We start from the raw sequence: 20,947 nt of genomic DNA, 5'->3' as shown, positions 1-20,947 counted from the left end.
CAATAAAATGATTGACATACAGAGGTCTTTAGGGTGGGACTGCCATCCTATCTAGCAAATTTGGTGCCAATATGTTGCTTTATGTGGAGATTAAATCAATTATTTTTTCATGGCGAGACATCAAACTTAGAGAGCCAGATCCTCCTAAACTAAATATCCTATTAGAAGAAATACCTCTACTTTTATTTGCACATGCCTCCTGAGCATCTTCACCAATTTTTGGCTCAGTGGGATAAAAGCTCTCGGACGTGTTTTTCAAAATGCGAGATGAGTCAAATACCAAAATGGCGACTTTAACCTGTCAACTTTTCATCACGACGTTGAGGATTTTTTTTTTTTTTTTCCGCCGTGTCATGTAGAACATGTCTATATTCATGAAGATTGATTACATGCAGTGGCCGGGTGCCTTCGATAGGTGGCGACATTGTTCAGCTTCGCCTGAACAGTCCTGAGCACCCAAAAACACGAAAAGTTCAGGTCTCCAAACAAGCTATTATTATTATTATTATTATTATTATTAATAATAATAATAATAATAATAATAATAATAATAATAATAATAATAATAATAATAATAATAAATATTAATTGATACAACTACTACTAATATTAATATTAAATAGCTTTTTTGGAACCAAAGTTCAGGTCTCCAAAAAAGCTATTATTATTATTATTATTATTATTATTATTATTATTATTATTATTATTATTAACAACAACAACAACAATAATAATAATAATGAAAAATATTAATTAATACAACTACTACTAATAATAATATTAAATAGCTTTTTTGGAGACCTGAAGCGGAAGGAAAATACTTTGCGCACACTGGAAGTCTTTTACTTTGAATACTTCTCCCGGACTTCCCGCCTAACTTCGCCACACGTCGGGGGTTTTCTTGTCGTATCTCTCCACAGCCACTTCTGGGCTCATCACGACAGTCGCTCCGTCGCAGAGATGAGTTATGCCCAAAAATTTTGGACCTTCGTGGTCAATGTTTTGGTTCTGCCCCTTCATCTGCTCAACGCAGTGGGTTTGTATGACATATACAAACGCGTTTTTCCATTTTGCGTGTACCGGATTTCAATAAATTACAACAAGAAAATGCACGACAAGAAAAAGGAGTTGTTTCGCAGCGTGTCGGAGTTCAGCCAGTCTGGCAAACCTGTCACAATTCTGGAGGTCGGCTGCGGAAGTGGCGCAAATTTTGAATATTATCCGCCTGGCTGCAGGGTGGTCTGCACGGACCCGAACCCACATTTTAAGAAATATCTAACAAAAAGCATGGCCCAGAACGACCACCTGACATATGACAACTTCGTGGTGTGCTCCGGGGAGGACATGAGGTCAGTTGAGGACGGATCGGTAGATGTTGTTGTTTGCACGCTGGTGCTCTGCTCCGTTAACAACATCCCGCAAACCCTGCGCGAGGTGCACCGAGTCCTGCGCCACGTAAGTGTTTTTCACCGCTTGTTTGGGTCCTTTCATACGTGGAATTACAATAATTTTTATATAGAATTTATCTCCCAATATTTTTATAATCATTCTGAATTAAACATTAACTTGGGGGAAAATTTTCAAAGTAAACCAACAGCATGCAAAAATAAATTTATTTCATGTTAATACTTAGAGAACTAGGTTTTTCTAGTGTGAGGGTGTAAAATTACTCTGAAACTGATTATTTTTTAAATTTCAGTATATTTTACTAGCAGACGTGTTGAAATAGACACACACCAGCAGTTGTAGTTGGTCAGCACTTGTGCAGAAGTTGGTGCTCTTTTTTCTTATCATACCAGAAGCTCAATCACCACGTTGTGTTTGCAGTTTCTGGTCTCATATAACAGTTATGTAACCTCCAGGCTTTCCCTTCAAACTCAGCAGCGAACCCAGCCAACACACACACACACACACACACACACCTTCAGCTAAGATTGTAGGGGAGCTTCTTAAGTTGAATGATTTTAATAAGCAGGGAAGTTCAATACAAGAAAAGTGATTATTTTGAAATTCCAATACAAGATTTTAAGAAATGTTTGACTTATTGATTCTTAAATAAAACAAAGAATAAACAGAAATGACAGAAAGGGATAATTACAAACAAGTTTTAAAAAAAGAAACATTGAGGTTTTTTACTGTTGTAGTCTTCAAAATTAAAATCATTCAGTTTGATTTGAGTCCAATTCTACAGAAAAGTCATTTGCTTCAACATGTTGCAAAACATGGCAAACAACTGATCCCTGGTATCTGCACCAGCTAAATGATTAAATAGTAGATTTTGCATCATGTGTGGCTGCTCCCTTTGATATTTTGGATTAAACATTCAAATAAAAAGATATGCAACACAGCTGTTTTGAAAAAAATCAGCAAAAATCTTTTCATATGCATCTTAAAGTTTGAACGATTACCATGCAGAAGCGGGAATGGTTGCATTTTGTAATTTGTAAGGTTTATTCTGATCTTTTACTCACAGGGTGGAGGCCTCTTTTTCATGGAGCACGTGGCTGCAAACCCTTCCACTTGGTCACACTTCTTCCAGCATGTCCTCCAGCCGGCATGGTACTACTTTGGTGATGGATGCGAGGTCACCCGAGAAACGTGGAAATACCTGGAAGACGCTGGATTTTCTGATCTCAAACTGAGACACGTTGACGCACCGCTTGTCTTCATAATCAAACCGCACATCGTAGGCTATGCTGTGAAATAAGTCATCTCTTGTTAGCTATGCAACAAGCTGTCTCTTCACTAGTATATAAAAATGCAAAACATTGGATTCTTCTCACCAGTGTACTCAACAACAATGGAGGCAGCAGCTGTTGATGTAATTGTGCTTTTTTTAAAAATAACAATGAAGCCAGTAGTTCTAGATATATATTTTTAAGTGGATATATCTGTTGAGGCACAATATAATACTAATAATGCATCTTGTTTCTGTAGTCCACTGTTCCTCATTGCCCACTTGCTTGCTGGTATATTGATAATACTTAACGTTGAGAACTGAGTATTTACCAGTTTGTTTTGTTGCTTTACTATATAATGCATCACTTCTGTAATTTCAACATTTTTTCGGATTTATTATTCCAGTCTACAGAAGTTCTGGTATGAAATAAAACTTGGAAAAAGACTGCTGCAGACTATTTGCACCATCTTGTGGTTAAAGTGTGACAGTTGGGTCAAGTATTAAGGTAATCTTTTGATCTTCTGCAATCCTTCTGCTGCATCTGCTTCAAGCTTCTGATAGTTTGGGAGGAAAAAAATGAAGTATATTATGAAATTGTGCAGACTTTTTTGTTTGGTGTTGTGTTTACCCCTTCAGCTACTGGATTTAACGGGGTTGTATGGTTTGTACAAACGTCTGTTTCCAGTGCTCGCCTACAACATCACATTTTCATACAACGACAAAATGCACGGTCTGAAGAGAGAACTTTTTCGAAACGTGGCCGCATTTGCAAAGTCTGACGGTACACTTCGCTTGCTGGAGATCGGTTGTGGCAGCGGAGCAAACTTCAAGTTTTACCCCCATGGTTGCACGGTGGTCTGCACCGACCCCAATCCGCACTTCCAGAAGTACCTGCAAATGAGCATGGACGCAAATAAACACCTGACTTATGGCGAGTTTTTAGTCCTCAGCGGGGAGGACATGAGGGAGGTTCAGGACGAATCGGTGGACGTGGTTGTCTGCACTCTGGTTTTGTGCTCTGTCAGCAACATAAAGCAAGTCTTGCGGGAAGCTCGGCGTGTTCTCAGAACGGTGAGTCTCAGCGTGATGCCTTCAGGTGCATCACGTTTTTTATGGCTCCACGCACATGGCTCGCGTTAAAGTGGTTATATAACAAGCAGGATGTTGGGGTACCAAGAAAACTGAAGGTTTTGCACCACGGCTTACTGTGTAGTGTACTTGTACACGTTGCAACTTCTTATTGAACTGTATTTAATAAGTGCCAGAACTGTACTTTACAGGCATTTTAAGCCTGGAAACCAGCAAGCGATCAGTTACTGGACAGATTTTATTAAATGCTCAATGTGAGCACTTTAGCTAAAGAATGAAAGGAATTAAAACAGTAACAATAAATGGTATTGAGGGTAATAACTTCCTGAGTTGATATTGTTCAAAATTGTTTTTGAATATTTTAGAGATGTTTTAAAGGTCCCAGGGTTCATTTAAGCGTTTTCCTTGTGGTTAGTATTCTTATGTCATTGAACATAAAGTTTAGAGTTGCAAAATCTTACAATGAAACTCTGTAGAAGAACAGGGTGCTACACTAAACAGTGGGACATGTTGAATCCCAAACACTGCAGCTTGTTAATTAAACTGATGCTTGTTGGGATCTTCAATACCACATTGTCTCCAGTTAATGAGTTTTTAGTTCCAGGAGTCTCGATATATTATCACCTTAGATAACAATCATAGACTAATAGCGACCTTTGCTTTGACTGCTGAAAGCATCTATTCAGCTGCAACCAGCTGAGCTCAGGAGTAGCACAGAAATTACACAACAGGACCACAATCTTTTGTTTGCTCTCTTTCAGGGTGGGGCCTTCTATTTTCTGGAGCATGTTGTCTCAGACTCTTCCTCATGGACATATTTCTTTCAGTATGTGTTTGAGCCTCTTTGGTACTATCTTGGAGATGGATGCGTGGTTACCAGAACAACATGGAAAGACCTGGAAGCAGCTGGTTTTGCGGAGCTTCACCTAAGACACATTGAGGCTCCAGCGGTCTCTTTAATGATAAGACCACACATTATGGGATATTCAATAAAATGACTGGGACACTAAGTCACCCATTTATGGTATTTGAGACTAACCATAGCAATTAATGACTATGAGTGGATTTTACTGACTTCAAACTTGTAAATATCTGTTAATCAGTTATACATCTAAGCGGCAACATTATAAAAAGTTTACAAGCAAGCTGACACACTCAGAACAGGAAGACTGAAAATAAAGCAACAGAAAAAAAGGAAGTTTTTCATATCCAACATTACCATAGCAACACACTACAGAGTGAAAATATATTTATTTACTCACAGATTCAGCAACATTTTTTACACTGTTCTTTTTCCCCCCCAGTCCTCCCAAGAGATACATAATAAATACTACCTGGACACTGTGCTTTTTTTCCCTGATTGTCTGAGTAACTCCCAAGTAACATCCAAACAAACCAGACGTCATCTTTTCTGTTGCCCTTTATACTCCATTGCACAAATATAAGGAATGACAATTGTAACATCTCCTTATAGGGAAATGAGGGGAATCGCTGGTTCACAAACAGAAATTAAGTCTGCATGACAATAATACAGTCAGAATTCTGCAGATGCCGTTATATCCAACAGCAACGTTATTAAAAATATGAGGGAAAAAAAAGAGATAAAGGATACATCTGGAAACTGAGACTCAACTTTAAAGCTCACGATTTCAAACCTCCCAGTATTAAAAATGTACACAACTATAAATGTTATAGCGTTTGCAATTTTTCTTAAAAAACAGCAGGTGGAAAAAATGGCCAATTTGATCATTTGTCCAGTAAATCTCACTGCCATAAGTCACTTTTATATCAGAGTAAAAAAAAAAAAAACGTCCAAAAAACTGGACACTCAGCCTGAAATGAAGTGTTCCCAAAAAACCCCATCATGTCCAAAAGCTGTGCCGTGCCACGTTCACTTAATCCTCGACCGGCAGTCAAACAGGTTATCCTGTTTTAACACAGTAAAGATCCTTTAACGTTTTGAGTTCTTCTATCAGAGTCTTGTTTTGGTTCTCAAGAACCGCTACACGGTTTTCCAGGCATTTAACATATTCCTTTTTTTTCCGTCGACATTCACGGGCTGCCTCTCTGAAAGAGTGGAAAAAAGTGAAGCTTGTGAAACAACCTGTAATGAGTGTCCATAAAATGTATGAAAATGTCCAGAACTCACTTAATTTATTTATCCAGTAAATACATGATTTAACGAGTTAGCGTTTCTCACTAACAACTTTTTTTCAAGGGCAGTGAAAGCTGGGGTAGGTAATGTTGGGGAGCTCGCAAGATTTTTTATTTATCTATTTTTTAAGCGTCTTGTCCAGCATTTAGGCAAGCAGAATGATGGTCTGGATGCTGTGTTCTGCTGAGCAAATTTACTTTGCCAAGGAAAGCTTTATAGATATAATGATCCCCTTGACTTTCTAAAGTTTTATTTTATTTGTATGTTTATTTTGCGTTATTGTTTGCATTGTAGAGTTTGTACTGCCGAACCGGAATGAAGAGGAGAGAAGAAAGACAGAAAGAGAGAGGGGAAAAAAAGAAAACCTAAAACAAAAAAAAAACCCACCTACAGATGTGTGTGTGTGTGTGTATACATATACATATATATATATATACGTATATATATATATATATATACATATATATATATATATATATATATATATATATATATATATATATACGTATATATATATATATATATATATTTATATATGTATATACACATACATACATATATATATTAGGGGTGGGAAAATTGAATCGAAAAATCAAAAATCTGGATTTTTTTTCTTCACAATTTTAAAATTGATTTTTTTTTTGTTAAAAAAAATCTTTTTTTTTTCAACTAAATAAAATTAATGCACGATAAAAATGTACTAATTTTTATCGATCTTTTTACTAATATTGTACATTATAGCAGCTGAGTGAGGGTCTGGCTGCTGTGTTGTTTTTTCCTCATTGAAATGAAGAAAAATGACAAGCAAAAAAAAAGTTTCATACATGTTTTTGTTTTTAATCTTCAAAAATCAGCAATATCGGAAAATTGTGAGAATCACAATTGAAATCGAATCGGCACCCAAAAAATTGGAATCGAATTGGGACAAAAGCATATCGTCACAGCCCTAATATATTATATATATATATATATATATATATATATATATATATATAAATCCACACACACATACATATATACGCACAAACACATATACGCACTCGCCAGAATGAACACATATGCATATACATATACATACAAGCCCACTTTAGAGTCATAGTAACTAAACTGTGAATCTAAAAAGTTAAATATAAATGAGAAACACACAGAGAAAACTAGCTGCAAATAAACCGAGCCGGGTCAGGGAAATTCTTCCTGCATTTTCTCAGTTATGTTTGCCTTCCGAGTTTCTTCTTCACTACTTTGTATTTTCATCCTAATGTCCGAATGTTTTGATTGGTCGGAGTTTTTACGGATTTACAGTAAACTGAGCGCTCTAACTATATTTCTTATTGTTCATGATTACAAAATGTAACGATTATTATCAGGACGAGGAACCACTTCACCCAGAGTTTAAAAAAAAAAAAAAAAAATGTCTCTGAGCAAGATTACCCAACCCAGCTTTAAAACTCAATTAATCACTTAATAATGGACATAAGAAATATAAAATTTTTAGTTGATACTAATTTTTAGCCAGAGCTAAACAGCGTATTTACCTGTTTTTTGCAAGCCTGATTTCTCTCTTCAGTGTTGGATCATCAGTCTTAGTCTGGGACAGTCCGACAGGAGAGGTCATAACTACAGTCTGAGGAAGGGAAGTGGATGTGGGAGCTGTTCGGATCTGGTACGTTTGCACCTCTCCTCCTGCACCTGATTTAAACATAACAGCAGAGAAACAACAACCTTCATCAAGTTGCCAGATGTCGTATCATCACTAAACTTATCTTTTTTTCTCTTCCAGAAAACATTCAGGTTTTAGGAAGTTGTTTGAAACATAGCAATAGGCCTGAATAAACTGATGCCCTTTGCACTGGTGGTACATGCAGTATCTTTCTACTGTGTGGACTGTGATTATCTCCATTTCATATTACATTAAGTGGGTTGAATAATTACTACTACTGTGTTGTGTAGATGAGCTGAGGAAACGTAAGATTTGACAAAAACATCACACTACATTGTGCAAGTCTCTAAAGCTGGATGTGTATAGTCTGCTACTGATGATCTGTCTCGGCACTTGCACAACTCTAAATGCTGTGCAGAAGGAGCTAATGAATACAGTACCTGCAAGCATTTTCTCATTCTCAGCTTTCCCCCATTATCTTGTGACAGCCATTTTAGTCTGCACTCTCGCTTACACGCTGAAGAGTTGATTTTGTTAAACAGTATACTGTACTTTACTCTGATTGCAGCTAACACTTTCTGCATGGCTGCAAGATTCATCTGATGAGGTAATTCACTCAAAAAAAGAATACTATATTACCAAGTAATAGTGATTTAAAAACTCTGGTAAAATTTAAGAGCTCACCTTGTACGACAACCTGATTGCTAGGCACCAGTATCTGCTGACCATCTGGTGTCTGTGCATACTGAAGGATGGTGGGGCCTTGCTGGGCTCCACCAGAGTTGGCCATGGTGACAGCTTGTAGTCCCTGAATTGCTTCGGATCCTGGAGTTGCCAACTGGATTGCGCCATTAGCAGCTATGGTAACTAGAGCAATAAAAAAAGAGAAAATCATAAATGAGCAATGCACAAGCTTAATCACATGCTTACTAGAGTATCTTGATATTTTTTTCTTGTTTTTGTTGAATTAATCCACAAACTTTAACATATAAATAATTTTTTTAAGTTTTTTCTAGAGAGCTTTCCAAAAGACGTTGTAATCACCATTTCTTAAATTCGCTGTTTGTTGTTTGATGCAAGAAAATTTTTTTTTTTTTTTTTTTTTTGTGGATCTTCCACAAAATAAAAATATATTTTGTATAAGTTTTTTCTAGTTATATTGCTAAAAGATGTAATAATCATCATCCTAAAATTTGCTGTTTAAATCATCACCTTAATGCAAGAATTCTTTACTTTAGAGTACAACACCACCCATTTGACGTCCGTCCCTTATTTATCCAAGAGAAAATGAAAGTAAAGGTTCTTACTATACTGGCCGCTGCTGGTTTGGTAGATTTGAGTGGTTGGTACTGTGACACCCGTCACTCCTGTGGATGCGGGACTGTTATCCTTTCCTTCGATATGTGTCACCTCCTCAGATGAAAGATCATTCAAGATTTTTCTGCAATGTAGGGAGTTGATACATAAAATGATATATTCACCTAATAAAAGATTTTCTTTCTGGATGTTCTGCTTTCTTTTTTATTTATGTTTTGTTTTTTTTAACCTGTATGAAGGCCGTCTTGCCAGTATTTCTCTGGTCTTATGGGTTGCCGCTCCACTGTCTGAGGAGTCCTGTGAATCTTCACTATCCGTACCCTGGGCCTTAAAAAGTAAAGGTGGTTATTAAGTACACATAATGACAAAACTCTATTGATCGCACAGCAATAGATGCCTTTTTTCCCTCAAAAAACTTGTTACTCAGAGACAATCCTGTTATACTTTGCATATGAACACCTTACTCTATTTGACTGACTTTCAAATTAAGCTAACCTGTTTCCATACAGCAGCTAACCTGTTTACATTCAGTTGCACATGTAACAGCTAGAATGCTTACACTTTGTCCACTATAACAACAATTTTGCAAAACTAAGATTGCACATATCTGCAAATATGTACATACAATATAGACTATATTTTTCATGGTGTACATTCTTTAAAGATTGTTTATTTCTATTGTATTTCACATGCTTCTCTTTATCTTATTATTTATCTATTTTATATTTTGATTTTATACCTCTTGCTTTTTACCCTCTTGGCATCCAGTGCGAGCAGCAAAGTAAGAATTTCATTGTGCAGGGAAACATGTTTCTTACTGTGGATATGACAATAAAAGCTTTGAATCTTTAATCTTTTATCAAAAAAGTGTCTGCTGGTAAATATGATGTACTTTAGAAACACTCCAAGGATTTCATTCCCCGAATAAATAATTTAAAAAAACATAATTAGATGTAATATTTCTTTTCTTTTCTTTGTGAGAGTGGTAGCCAACTTGATTTGTTAACATATCCTTGATGGCCAGAACTTACCATGTTCAAATGAGTATTTCAGGTAACACAACATCATTTTCCTAACAGAAAGACCATCAGAGAGACCAGACATTAACCCCCTAAGAGAATGGTGGTCTGACTCATATCATCAATACAAGAGCCTGGTCAAAAATTTAAACAACTCTGTATGGAAGTAAATGTTCCACATTGCACAAGCTTATCCAAACAATGCCACTGTGATCTAATAAAAAGTAAAGATTAAAGGTCCAACAAAATGCCAGAGTGTAAGCTCTTCTGTTATATATTATTAACCAGGCAGTGTTTTTTTTTTTTTTTCAAACAATCAGTGACAGTTAAAGTCAACTCTTTGTTTTAAATCATGTTTACAGATTAAGCTCAGAGCGGCTGTTTGCATGGACAGAGTTTCAAGAATGCTTATACTGAGATTTTTCAATTTACTTTTATAGTTAGTGGTGGAGTCAAATGTTCAACCAATCAGATCACACTTCTGCCTTTCGGACAGTTACTGTTCTGTTATGCAACACGTTTCCACTTAAACTAGTAAAGTATCTCCTCAAAAGTAGGATTTGAAACAGACTTTACAAATCTAATTCTACATTTTACAATGGTGAAAAGTCACTCGTGACAAAAAGTCTGGGTAGCTCCAGCTATGACAATGTTTATACTTCCAGACAGTAAACTTAATATTAGTTTAATGTTTTAGAAAATCATCTTTAACTTTAGGCAAACCATTTAAAGAAGACTTTCATGTGTCGTTTAAGTCTGTTGGAAAATAAATTTCTACATGAAACAATTATTCTAAAGACAGCATTCAGAAAGCATATTCAGTAATAATGAATAGGCAGTTTATAGAGGAAAATTGAGAACATGACATATATATGAACAAGTTTCACCTGTGGAGTCTGCACCTGAGGGGACTGAATAACTGATGACTGTGCAGACTGGATCACTCCTTGAACCTGAAACTGCCCCCCTGGCAGCTGCACAAGAGCCACAGATGAACCACCCAATGACATCTGGAAAAATAATTGTTATAATAACTGTTGTTATTACTAAAATGTATCTATGTGATACAAAGGTTCTCATTTAACTCCAAAACAGCAGTAAGCAACATTATTAGACAGATCCATTGTGATATTTAATACTGATAGTATTCACATAATTTTGTTAATATATAACCAAACCAAACAGTAAATGCATTACACAGAGGAATTAACACAGCAGATATCCATATTTTGGGAAAAGACCCCGATTACATAGAGATATCTCACCCTTGCTCTGAACTGTAAAATCTACAAACTATTGAAAACTAAACCCATGTTATAATTAAATGTTTTGTACTCAGACAGGAATTTAACTTAGTATTCTTTTATGTTATGGACAGAAAATGTCCTTGTTACTTCATAAAAAGACAGGGACAGAACAGCATTGATTAAATATGTATTTATAAACAAACACACAGTTGTCCAAACTTGTGACTGGTGCTGCATATATGTATAAAATTTCTGCTCAGATCCATTTGAAATGCCAAGTTTAAAAAAATTCAAAATATAAATGTAATTTAAAATGTAGATTTGTTTCAACTTAACCTTGGTGCTTGGTGTATTGTCAGTATATTGGCTACTAATGCCATAAAGAATGTAAGATAATCTTTTTCATGGCATTTTCAAAGGGATCTATTAGTTACCTGCTGAGCTATCTGTGAGAACTGAGAGGTTGTAGTGGGAATGGTTGTAGCTTGTGTTTCAGTGCCATTGCTGCCCTGCTGTACTTCTTCCATTGTAACTGAGAAGAAATAAATCAATATTACTGTTTTAGAGTAGTTCTAGTGACAACAACAGTTGTCTGTATCAGTTTTTGGCTGCTGTACCCACAAACCTATGGCCTATATTATTCAGCATCAACAGAAATTTAATAACTCATAGTCTACCAATGGAATAATATTAATAATAATACTTAAGTTTTTTTCTCTCTCAGTAACAAATAAAAAAACAACAACAAAGAAATGAATTAATAGTCGATTTCTTCTCTGGTTTGTTCGTATTAGCCAATGCAACTAATGTTAACATGGTATTACGAAACAGCCAGTTCCTGCAGTAGATACTGTTAACGTTTTGCCTTAATTCCTTTTAAAGAATATTTCATGAATCTGTGGCTAAATGTTAGGAAAAATGTTAAGTTAAAACTGGTTAAGCATTACTTCCAGAAGGTTCGCGCTCTCTAACATGATCGCAGCTAGTTATCAGCGGCTAACCAGTTAAGCGGATGTTATTCACATTAAAGCGTCAAATCGTTCAATTCGAAACAACACGCCTGGTAAACTTTGTTAAGACTGATTTACAGGATGGACGAGCTTTTGTCCCAGTGAGCAAATATATGTAACTCTGTCACTGGCACGCAACTTATCGCGTCAAAAGACGTCAGCGATACGGGGAGCCATTAAGCTAACTACACCTTCCCTTTTCGTAAAACGGCGAGGGGTTGACGAAGCTACAGCCGCCATTACGGCTACAGCGGAGCAGACAGTCAGATGAGCGCTAAAGTATCGCTCAAGCCAGCCAAAATTTACCTTCTCGGAGGATGTTTAAGTGCTCTGGTTCACAGCGTTGAATTCGCCCAACTTGTGCACAGATTTTTAATTGTAAAGTAACCTGGAAAGTTACTTAGCAGTAATGGCTAATAGCTAAAAATACAAAGATGTCAGCTAAAAAAATAGCTGACCACTTTTTTCCCTAAAGGAAATGGGCGGGGCTACTGAGCAAAAACGGCATTACGTAATTGTGTCTTTCAGCGGTTTGATTGGTGGAAAAGTTCAGGCTGCTAGTTCATACAGAAATAAGTATTGCATTTTATTTTTTATACGTGATTCTACTTCAGAGTTGTCATATGATTGAGCATAGAAAATATTAATATTAAGTTAGGTGAGTAAAACTGTCACATTTCTGTCACTTTTCGCACCCTGGGCACTCGCTGCTTGAACTATTACCTTCAGGTAAAAGGTATAGATCATTTAAGACAAAGACAAACAGATTTAAGAACAGTTTTTACCCAACGGCAGTCATCATTTTAAATACTGCCAATCATAGATGATTGAGCTGGGGCAGCAGACGGTACACTGTTGTGTTGTTTGTGTATTTTATTTATCTTTATCTTTTTATATTGTTTTATTTAATGAATGAGGCATCAACTAAAATGGCACTTTAAATTTCGTTGTACTTGTTGCAATGACAATAAAGTTTATTCCATTCTATAACTTCGGATAAAAGAGAAACAGGAATCTGTCAATTAGAAGGGGAGCATAGTGTTGGATAATGGGTTTGACACATTATTCCTTCCACATTTGTTGTGTTTGTGTGTGAGTATGTGTTTGTTTATTTTTTGTTTGTTTTTCTGTCATCTTGTGATTGTCTTTTTGGAAAAAAAAAACAAATCTACTTCTACAAGATAAAGGGAGTAAGGGAGAATGTGGATGAGTGTGAGATTCAGCAAATTACTCCTCGGTAAAAGATAAAAATTATTAGAGCAATAAGGGCTAGAATTTGAAAAGATTTAGCTTCTTCCTACTCCTTTTCAGACATCTCAGTGTTAATATGTTTTGTTTTTTTGGTATTATGATACTAGCACATTTTGGAATTTGAAATATTTCATGTTTTATTTTTAAGCATTTGTCTTTTGTTCTAAATAAATACATAAATAAATCAATTTTTATACTGATCTCGACATCAGTCCAACAATGCTTACTTTTCCTTTTTTACTTACTACAGACTGGTAGAGCGTGCAGTCTTCAGCCAAATCTTGCAGTTCCTCCATGATGAAAACCTTTTTGGTCCATATCAGTCTGGCTTTAAGCAAGGCCATTCCACTGAAACTGCTCTTCTGTCTGTTACTGATTCCCTCCAGCTTGCCAGATCCACTGGTCAGTCCTCAGTCCTGATACTTCTGGACCTGTGTGCTGCTTTTGACACAGTGAAACATCAGATTCTCCTCTTCACACTCTCTGAGCTTGGTGAAGTGTCCAGCTCACATGAGTTGAAAACAGGGGTGCCTCAAGGGTCGGTGCTCGGCCCTCTTCTCACTTTACACCTCCTCACTTGGTGCAGTCATAAGCTCTCACAGCTTCTCCTATCACTGTTAGGCTGATGACACTCAGCTTTTTCTCTCCTTCCCTCCGGATGACACAGCCATCTCAATGAATTTCAGCTTGCCTTGCTGATATCTCGGCATGAATGAAAGCCCGCCACCTTCAGCTCAATTCAGCTTGGACAGAACAATGAGTTCTGTCCAAGACAGAACTCATTGTCTGCCCAGCCAATCCTTCCTTACATCCGCAATTAAGTGTAAAGCTTGACTCTTTCATACTTGTTCCTATGTCTGCTGCCCGGAATATTGGTGTCGTGGTGGATGACCAATTGACCTTTAAGGTCCATGTTGCGTCAGCTGCCCTTACTTGCCGATATGCTCTCTACAACATCAAGAGAATCAGACCATACCTGACAGAACACATGACTCAGCTTTTGGTTCAGCCTCTGGTCATCTCATGCATTGATTACTGCAATTTCCTACTGGCAAGTCTGCCTGCAAGCTCTATTAAACCTCTGCAGATGATCCAGAACGCCACAGTACATCTGGTTTTCAACCAACCAAAACAAGCTCATGTCACTCCGCTGCTAATCGCTCTTCACTGGCTTCCGGTCGCAGCACGCATCAAATTTAAAGCTTTGCTTCTGGCTTACAAAACAACTGAAATGGCTCCTGTCTACCTTCACTCCCTAATCCAGGCCTATACTCCCTCTCGACAGCTACATTCCACCAGTGAAATACGCCTCGGGTTACCACCAATACGTGGGACTAAATCACTGGCCAGACTCTTCCTCTGTTGTGCCACAATGGTGGAGTGATCTCCCTAACTCCGTCCGCTCTGCAGAGTCCCTGTCTACTTTTAAGAGCAAGCTGAAGACTCAGCTCTTCAAGGAGCACTTCAACACTTAGTATATCTATATTTGTTGGAAAGTTGGAGAACTTAGCCCAGTTCTTTGCAACAAACATTATGGTATTCATTTTTTGTATTATAACATAGGTGATATTATGGGGTGGGAAGGGAATAAACAACAAAAAAATAAATAAATAAATAAAAGCCTGTAGCACTTCATGGAAGGACCTGCGTCCAACTGGACAATCCACTTGCACTTTCCTACGATGTCCTCTACTGTTTGATTTCGTGCTTGTGTTGTTCTCACTTATATGCAAGTCGCTTTGGATAAAAGCGTCTGCTAAATGACTGTAGAATAGAATAGAATAGAATAGAATAGAATAGAATAGAAGTTGACCCTTTTTTCTACGTAGACGTAAGCTTCCATACAGAATCATTTTCACTCAGTTGAGTGAGGAAGTGTACTTCCTTTACTTCAGTGTTGAATAAGCATAGCACAAACAATCCGTAATAAACAAATTGAATATCAGATTAAATTAAAACAAACATTCAGAATGGTTAAATGTTTGTTTATTCTCCATTACGTATACATAAAGTATAAAACAAAGTACAACAAACCAAAATAGAAAATAAGTGAGAAAAATGGGAAGGAGTGAACCACCTTAAACAACGGTGTATTAGTTAACACCCTCCCCATCATTAAAGATTAATCAGTGGATCACACCCTCTTGGAGCAAGTGTAGATCACCAAATAATTACAATACAACACACTAAGAGTGCATACACAAAATATTGACAGAACAACTCAAGAGAGATGAATACAGTCTTAAGTACACTACTGGTTAAACTTACTTAGTCCTTGTTAGTTACTAAAAAAAAAAAATAATCTTGAGCAACACATCAACTGTGCAAGCTTTGAAATGAAATTGCACCTTCATTAGGATTGCATAGTGTGTAAGAGCTCTAATGCAAAAAAAAAAAAAGTGGGAACCAGAAGAAGCCCTTGTAGACTTCCTAGCTAAACAGGACTCTCGTTGAAAGTAACAACTCTTTTTGCTATTTAGGTTTGCAAGTTCTGTGATGACAAGAAGGTTCATTCTGACATATGTCAACATTTTATGGGTACTATTCACAGATTGCACCATGGGACCCCTTGGTCCATCCCTGTATTATGAGTTTTGCTCCATGAATAGATTATTTTATACATATTTATCTCCCTAAAATGTGCCCCCAAAATGAAAAGTAACTCAAACCAATTTCTTTTTGTGCATGGCTGAGTCGTGCAAACATTCTGCTGCAACTCAAGACACAACATTAAAGCTAAAATAAGATGTTTTTTGGACTGTTTTTTGTTTTCTTTTGATTTTTTTTTCCTGATTGACTAAAATGGAGGGAAACCAAATGTCATTATCAGACCGTATATATTTAAAATTATTCAACCCACTTAATTTAATATGAAATGGAGATAATTACAGTCCACATGGTAGAAAACTACTGTGCATACCACCAGTGCAAAGTGCATCAGTCCATTCAGACTGAATGCTTTGTTTCAAACAACTTCCTAAAACCAGAATTTCTGGAAAATAAAAAACATTCCTCTGAAGAAACTGGATAATTGAAATAACAACAATGACAATTATACAACACATGAGAGGTTAAGTCTTTCATTTTTATTGTAAACTGTTGACTCTATTCTGATATTTATCTTAATTTAAAACTCAATTCATTATTTCATTTTCAAAATATTTGTGCGATGAGTGTGTCACACAGCATGGGTTAATAAAATAATAATCCCTGCTTACTTCTAATAATTAAAGACTACTAAATCTGTGTGTTTGGTCTGACTTAATGTTATTATGGAATGACAGCAAAAGTCACTAAGAATGACAAAAAAACAAAAAAACAAACCCTATTTACAGGCTGACATTAAGGGTGCATCACCAAAACACATTATGATCCATTACAAATAACTTTGAAATTATGGCAAGGAGCACAAGGAAAGCACAAGATTGCAGGAAATCAAGTACATTGTGTAAAAATATCTTGATGCAAGTATTTTTTTATTTTTTTTTTAGTAAAAACTTTTCTTTCAGATATCTTTATTTGCCAATTAATGTTTCAAATGTGGCTCAGCTTTGCAGCTGCATTCACAAGTGCTTATAAATCCAGTGACTGAATATAGAAAATAACCATGACACTTGCTTCTACTGACTACAGTACCAACAACAATGGTTTTGGAATTCAAATTCCTTATTTACAAAGTTGCACAAACACAAAACACAGTCGGAATGACTGTTGTGAGTTCTGAGGGGAAAATGGGTCAAACTCACGAATGCTTACTCCATTACCAGCGTGTAAAACGGAATGGAAGAGCTCATGCCTACTCAGAAATACAATGGTCATGAAAATCAGATGTACAGTTATGGGCCTTCTTTTTACAAAATAACCTGGCAGCGTGAAAACAGTCGTAATATTGGTTTTAAGCCTTCTCAACAGACACATTTTACCCCCAGTGTCTGACACTAAGGGTTAACAGTTATAGCCCTCCCAGCAAACTCTCGAGGCTCCTCAACCAATAATCTTCAAATATCCTATTACATAATGCCTCATTGTTATAATAAAATAGATCATTTTTGACAAAGTGCAATGTTATATCTTTACTGAATATTAATGCTTTAAAGTTATTTATCTTTATTTTCCTTTGTATAGCTCATATACCCACAACAAGTACTTGTAACTGTTAAATCTTATATACAATCTTTTTTCTGCTACTCTTACAGTCTCCCAGCCGGGTTATCCATCCAGAAACCATCAACTGAGAGATGAGTCAAATCTTTATACATTTATACAAAAAAAAGGATCTGTACAGTAGCATACAGTATCGAAAATACAAAGAGACCATTGTAGTTACAGTACAGAATATGGCCTCTTTCCTTTATTAGTTTGATCCCTTTTTGATTTGTTAGGATTTCCTCTATTAGTCAAAGAAGAGTACACAGCCACTATTAGTAAATTTTCAATAAAAATGAAGTAAGGAATGTATGGCTGAAGTTTGATAAGGCAGGAAAGATATTAGAGCAGGAACATCTATTTGGCTTCATTGTCAGGGGAAAAATACACTTTCTGAAGATGCACACTGGGTGTGAGAGGCTGCTGCTTTGCTATATTTTTCATCCATGTTGCTGAGAAAGACAAGTGTTCAGCACATGCATTGGAGTGAATTTGTTCGAAAGCTGCATAAAAAAATATTTCTTTCGTTTAGAAGCTTTGTTGAGACTAGAAGGGAACATGTTTGTGGTAAGTACAGAATAAGGGGACAAATTTCCACTAAGAGTGTTCTACGTTATTCATTATTAAGTGGACCTGTTGAGTTATTTTGACCTTTCTCCAGAGAAAGTGCAGGTGAGATTTTACTTTTCTTTGCATTTCACAGTACATGTCACCTGTCCCATTTGCAACATTTTATCTTTGTATAAAAACACAGTGAACAACTCCAAACGTGGCCGATCTAATCACAGACATGCAGTGGCCAAGATATGCTGGTGTCAAATGGGTGTCATGCTTGCCAAGCCAGTGGTTGATGGCGCAGAAGACAGTGGATGATGCCCAAATAAACCCAGACCACCAGAAGCACTCACATGTTATAAGCAACATAGATAGGATCCAGCTGGTCAGCGAGGAACGAGTCCCGAAGGTGCATGCGTTGCTTTTCTCCTCTGGAGTTGATGGGTATAACTCCTGGGTCCACAATGACTACCACGCCGACAATTAAGTGGTGCTCCTCCAGGACCACGTTGGTGATCAGAGGCACCAGGTCCAATGCATCCTGCTCTGAACCACATAGCTCTGACACCACCACCAGTAGGTTGGTCCATGTAAACACAGCACTGTGAGGAACAAGGACAAGGTGCTCAATAGCAATGTTAAAATCTTTTGAGGAGAAATTCTTGGTTAAAGGTTATAAAACCTACAGTTCTATTTTTGGCAAATGAAATTTTAAACGTGCGTTTTTATCATCAAGGATTTTTACTGAATAACATAAAGTGTGTGAGACTAGGTAAATAATTGGCATGAAGGATCTCACCTCTCAGCAATACTTCGGTGGGCTCGTGACACTGATGTTTCAATGTCAGTAGGGTGATAGCGCAGTCCCCGTAGCTCCAGCGTCTCATCCAGTGAGCCGACCACAAACATAGCATCATGCCGATCTGACAACAGAAACGGAGGGAACAGAAGCAGTCTAGAAACGTTTGCAGACTCAGAGGAAAAATGACTAATTGGTATTAAAAACAATAAACCCAGACATTAGCTTAGGCTGTTTACCTCCACTGGCATCCAGCAGCTCTGTTCGCTTCACAAAACCTAAGTATCCAGTTCTGGCCCATAATGTGTGCGGGTCTCCAAAGCTGAGCTTCGTATTGAAGTGGTCTGCCTGAAGACTCTCCTCTCCATAGATGGTGAAGTAACCACTTGCATTGTGAGGGCTGTTCACCCAGATCTGAGACAGGATTGGACAAGATGCTGGTTTCAGGGAAAGCCCACTTTCCCAAGATTTTTTCTCCTAATAGTGTCATGACAGAAGAGGAATGTCAGTATGGCTCTCTCACCTCTCCCAGATGAGAATCACCAAGTGGGCCTCTCGTCTCGGGATTTACGATTATCACCCGAACACCTGGCAGAATCTGCACATAAATGCATCAACATTACTATGACTTGAGATTCAACAAAAAAAAATCTACTTTACTGGAAACCATATGACGCATCTCACCTTGCCAGACTCCATTAAAGGAAGACTTTGAGGTGCTCCTCTTTCCACCAGCCTCACTCTGAAACAGCCAACAACACAGGCAAACAAGCACATACAGTCATTCAAAATCAAGGCTCGAATGAGGAACTCTTATGTTCGTTTTAAATCTGTTGCCAGCAACACATTTAGGAGAAACTGGGACATTTAAAAGAAACAGACTGGGATGACAAATGAGCAACAAAGCTTTCCATGTTTACATGCAATGATTAGGAAAATTGCAGATAACTGAATTAATTTTTATTTATATTTCACGCAGCATCCCACTCGGCCTTTGCTAAAATGGGACAACAGATTCAGGACTTATGCACATAATTCTTGGTTATGCCAAGAAGCCAAGCCAAGCCCGGACTACCAGACTCCGAAACAGCTTTTATCCAGAGGCCGTGAGACAGATAAACGCAGAAAAAGCATGCTAATATTGACCTCCTCTTATTTGCATGTGCTAAATAACTTTATATACAATATTTGTAAATTGAAGGGGGTGTATTTATTGTGTATTTATCGTAGATTGTAGAATTTTAGAATTTTTGCTGACATTTGGGACCTGAGGCAGTGTTTTGTTCTTTGTATTTATATGCTGGAATGACAATAAATTTGAACTGAACTGAACTGTTAAGTTTCTTGTTTTTATCTTTTGATTTTCATGTACTCAATAAACCAAAACCCTGCACTACTCTTTATTTTTCTATAATTGATATTTATCCAGCTAGCATTTTCTTTAACTAAGCCTCAGAGTTTTCTCTTTTTTTGTTACTGCACATGTTTTCTTAATAAAAGTTTTTTTAAGTGCATCATAATGAAAAGCCATTAGCAAAAGCCTTTTGTGAAATATAGAACTCTGTCAAGCGTTTATTAACATTTTCTTCATGTGGTAAACTTTAAATACAGAGAAGTACATAATGTCTTATTGAGGTATTGAGCCTCCAAGTTAACATAAAACAGCTTAAACAATTCTAATCGATGTCGCCACTAACTGTTCACCTCTGTGAGACAAGCGCAACACCGTCCTTACAAAGGATATTCCATCCCTTGGCCTTTCAATGATGTTTCATGAGAGCACTGACATATCAAACTAAAATCACTAGAGAAACTGAACTGATTTGAGGTCTGTGCATTGAGACATTGTGGGAGGGACTGCTTCAAGATCCCTCCCACTCAGTGTTGAGATCTCAGTGTTGAGATCCAGCAACACTGTATCTGATTTGAGGTGACATTAAGGAAGAAAGTTGAGCAAAATCATAACAGAAAAGTTTCTCCAGATCCTCTCATAGTAGTGAAATGTTTGGGTTTTCCCTT

At 37.0% G+C, this 20,947-nt stretch overlaps 3 protein-coding genes across 4 annotated transcripts in view; 1 reads left to right on the top strand and 2 right to left on the bottom strand.

Moving 5' to 3' along the window:
- Positions 1-909: 909 nt before the first annotated feature.
- Positions 910-4,767, top strand: LOC306757165 (uncharacterized protein; the record flags this gene model as incomplete). The annotated part of the gene is made up of 5 exons (XM_079242129.1): positions 910-1,455; positions 2,474-2,686; positions 2,787-2,821; positions 3,283-3,751; positions 4,531-4,767. The coding sequence occupies exons 1-5, from the start codon at positions 961-963 to the stop codon at positions 4,765-4,767; spliced, it is 1,449 nt and encodes a 482-aa protein (XP_079098255.1). The 5' UTR covers positions 910-960.
- Positions 4,768-5,060: 293 nt separating this feature from the next.
- Positions 5,061-12,623, bottom strand: atf1 (activating transcription factor 1). Of its 2 annotated transcripts, XM_079242528.1 has the most exons (8): positions 12,484-12,623; positions 11,602-11,699; positions 10,808-10,930; positions 9,131-9,228; positions 8,892-9,025; positions 8,269-8,451; positions 7,460-7,613; positions 5,061-5,836 (listed from the first exon to the last, which is right to left on the bottom strand). In XM_079242528.1, the coding sequence occupies exons 2-8, from the start codon at positions 11,692-11,694 to the stop codon at positions 5,692-5,694; spliced, it is 930 nt and encodes a 309-aa protein (XP_079098654.1). In that variant the 5' UTR covers positions 11,695-11,699; positions 12,484-12,623; the 3' UTR covers positions 5,061-5,691. The 2 variants fall into 2 exon arrangements, with proteins under 2 accessions (XP_079098654.1, XP_079098655.1); XM_079242529.1 differs by lacking the exon at positions 11,602-11,699.
- Positions 12,624-18,478: 5,855 nt separating this feature from the next.
- dip2bb (disco-interacting protein 2 homolog Bb) overlaps positions 18,479-20,947 on the bottom strand; it is a gene marked incomplete at both ends in the record, with an annotated part of 46,426 nt that continues 43,957 nt past the window's right edge. Inside the window, 5 exons of the mRNA XM_079242519.1 lie at positions 18,479-18,731; positions 18,929-19,052; positions 19,168-19,342; positions 19,452-19,526; positions 19,613-19,670. Of these exons, the coding sequence (XP_079098645.1) occupies positions 18,479-18,731; positions 18,929-19,052; positions 19,168-19,342; positions 19,452-19,526; positions 19,613-19,670 (685 nt within the window). The remainder of the gene's footprint in view (positions 18,732-18,928; positions 19,053-19,167; positions 19,343-19,451; positions 19,527-19,612; positions 19,671-20,947) is intronic.

Source organism: Telmatherina bonti, assembly GCF_933228915.1.
Source record: "Telmatherina bonti genome assembly, chromosome: 6".
Lineage (NCBI taxonomy): Eukaryota > Metazoa > Chordata > Actinopteri > Atheriniformes > Telmatherinidae > Telmatherina > Telmatherina bonti.
Note: the sequence above shows the minus strand (reverse complement) of the source record. Positions and strands in the feature narration are given on the sequence as shown.

Bases quoted from the DNA above. Each gene is read 5' to 3' on its own strand.
- atf1 (XM_079242528.1), bottom strand. From the start codon at position 11,694: ATGGAAGAAGTACAGCAGGGCAGCAATGGCACTGAAACACAAGCTACA. The intron at 10,931-11,601 runs GTAACTAATAGA...TTATTTTTCCAG, and splicing joins TCTCACAGATAGCTCAGCAG to ATGTCATTGGGTGGTTCATC. The intron at 9,229-10,807 runs GTGAAACTTGTT...TTACTTTTTAAG, and splicing joins CTCAGGTGCAGACTCCACAG to GCCCAGGGTACGGATAGTGA.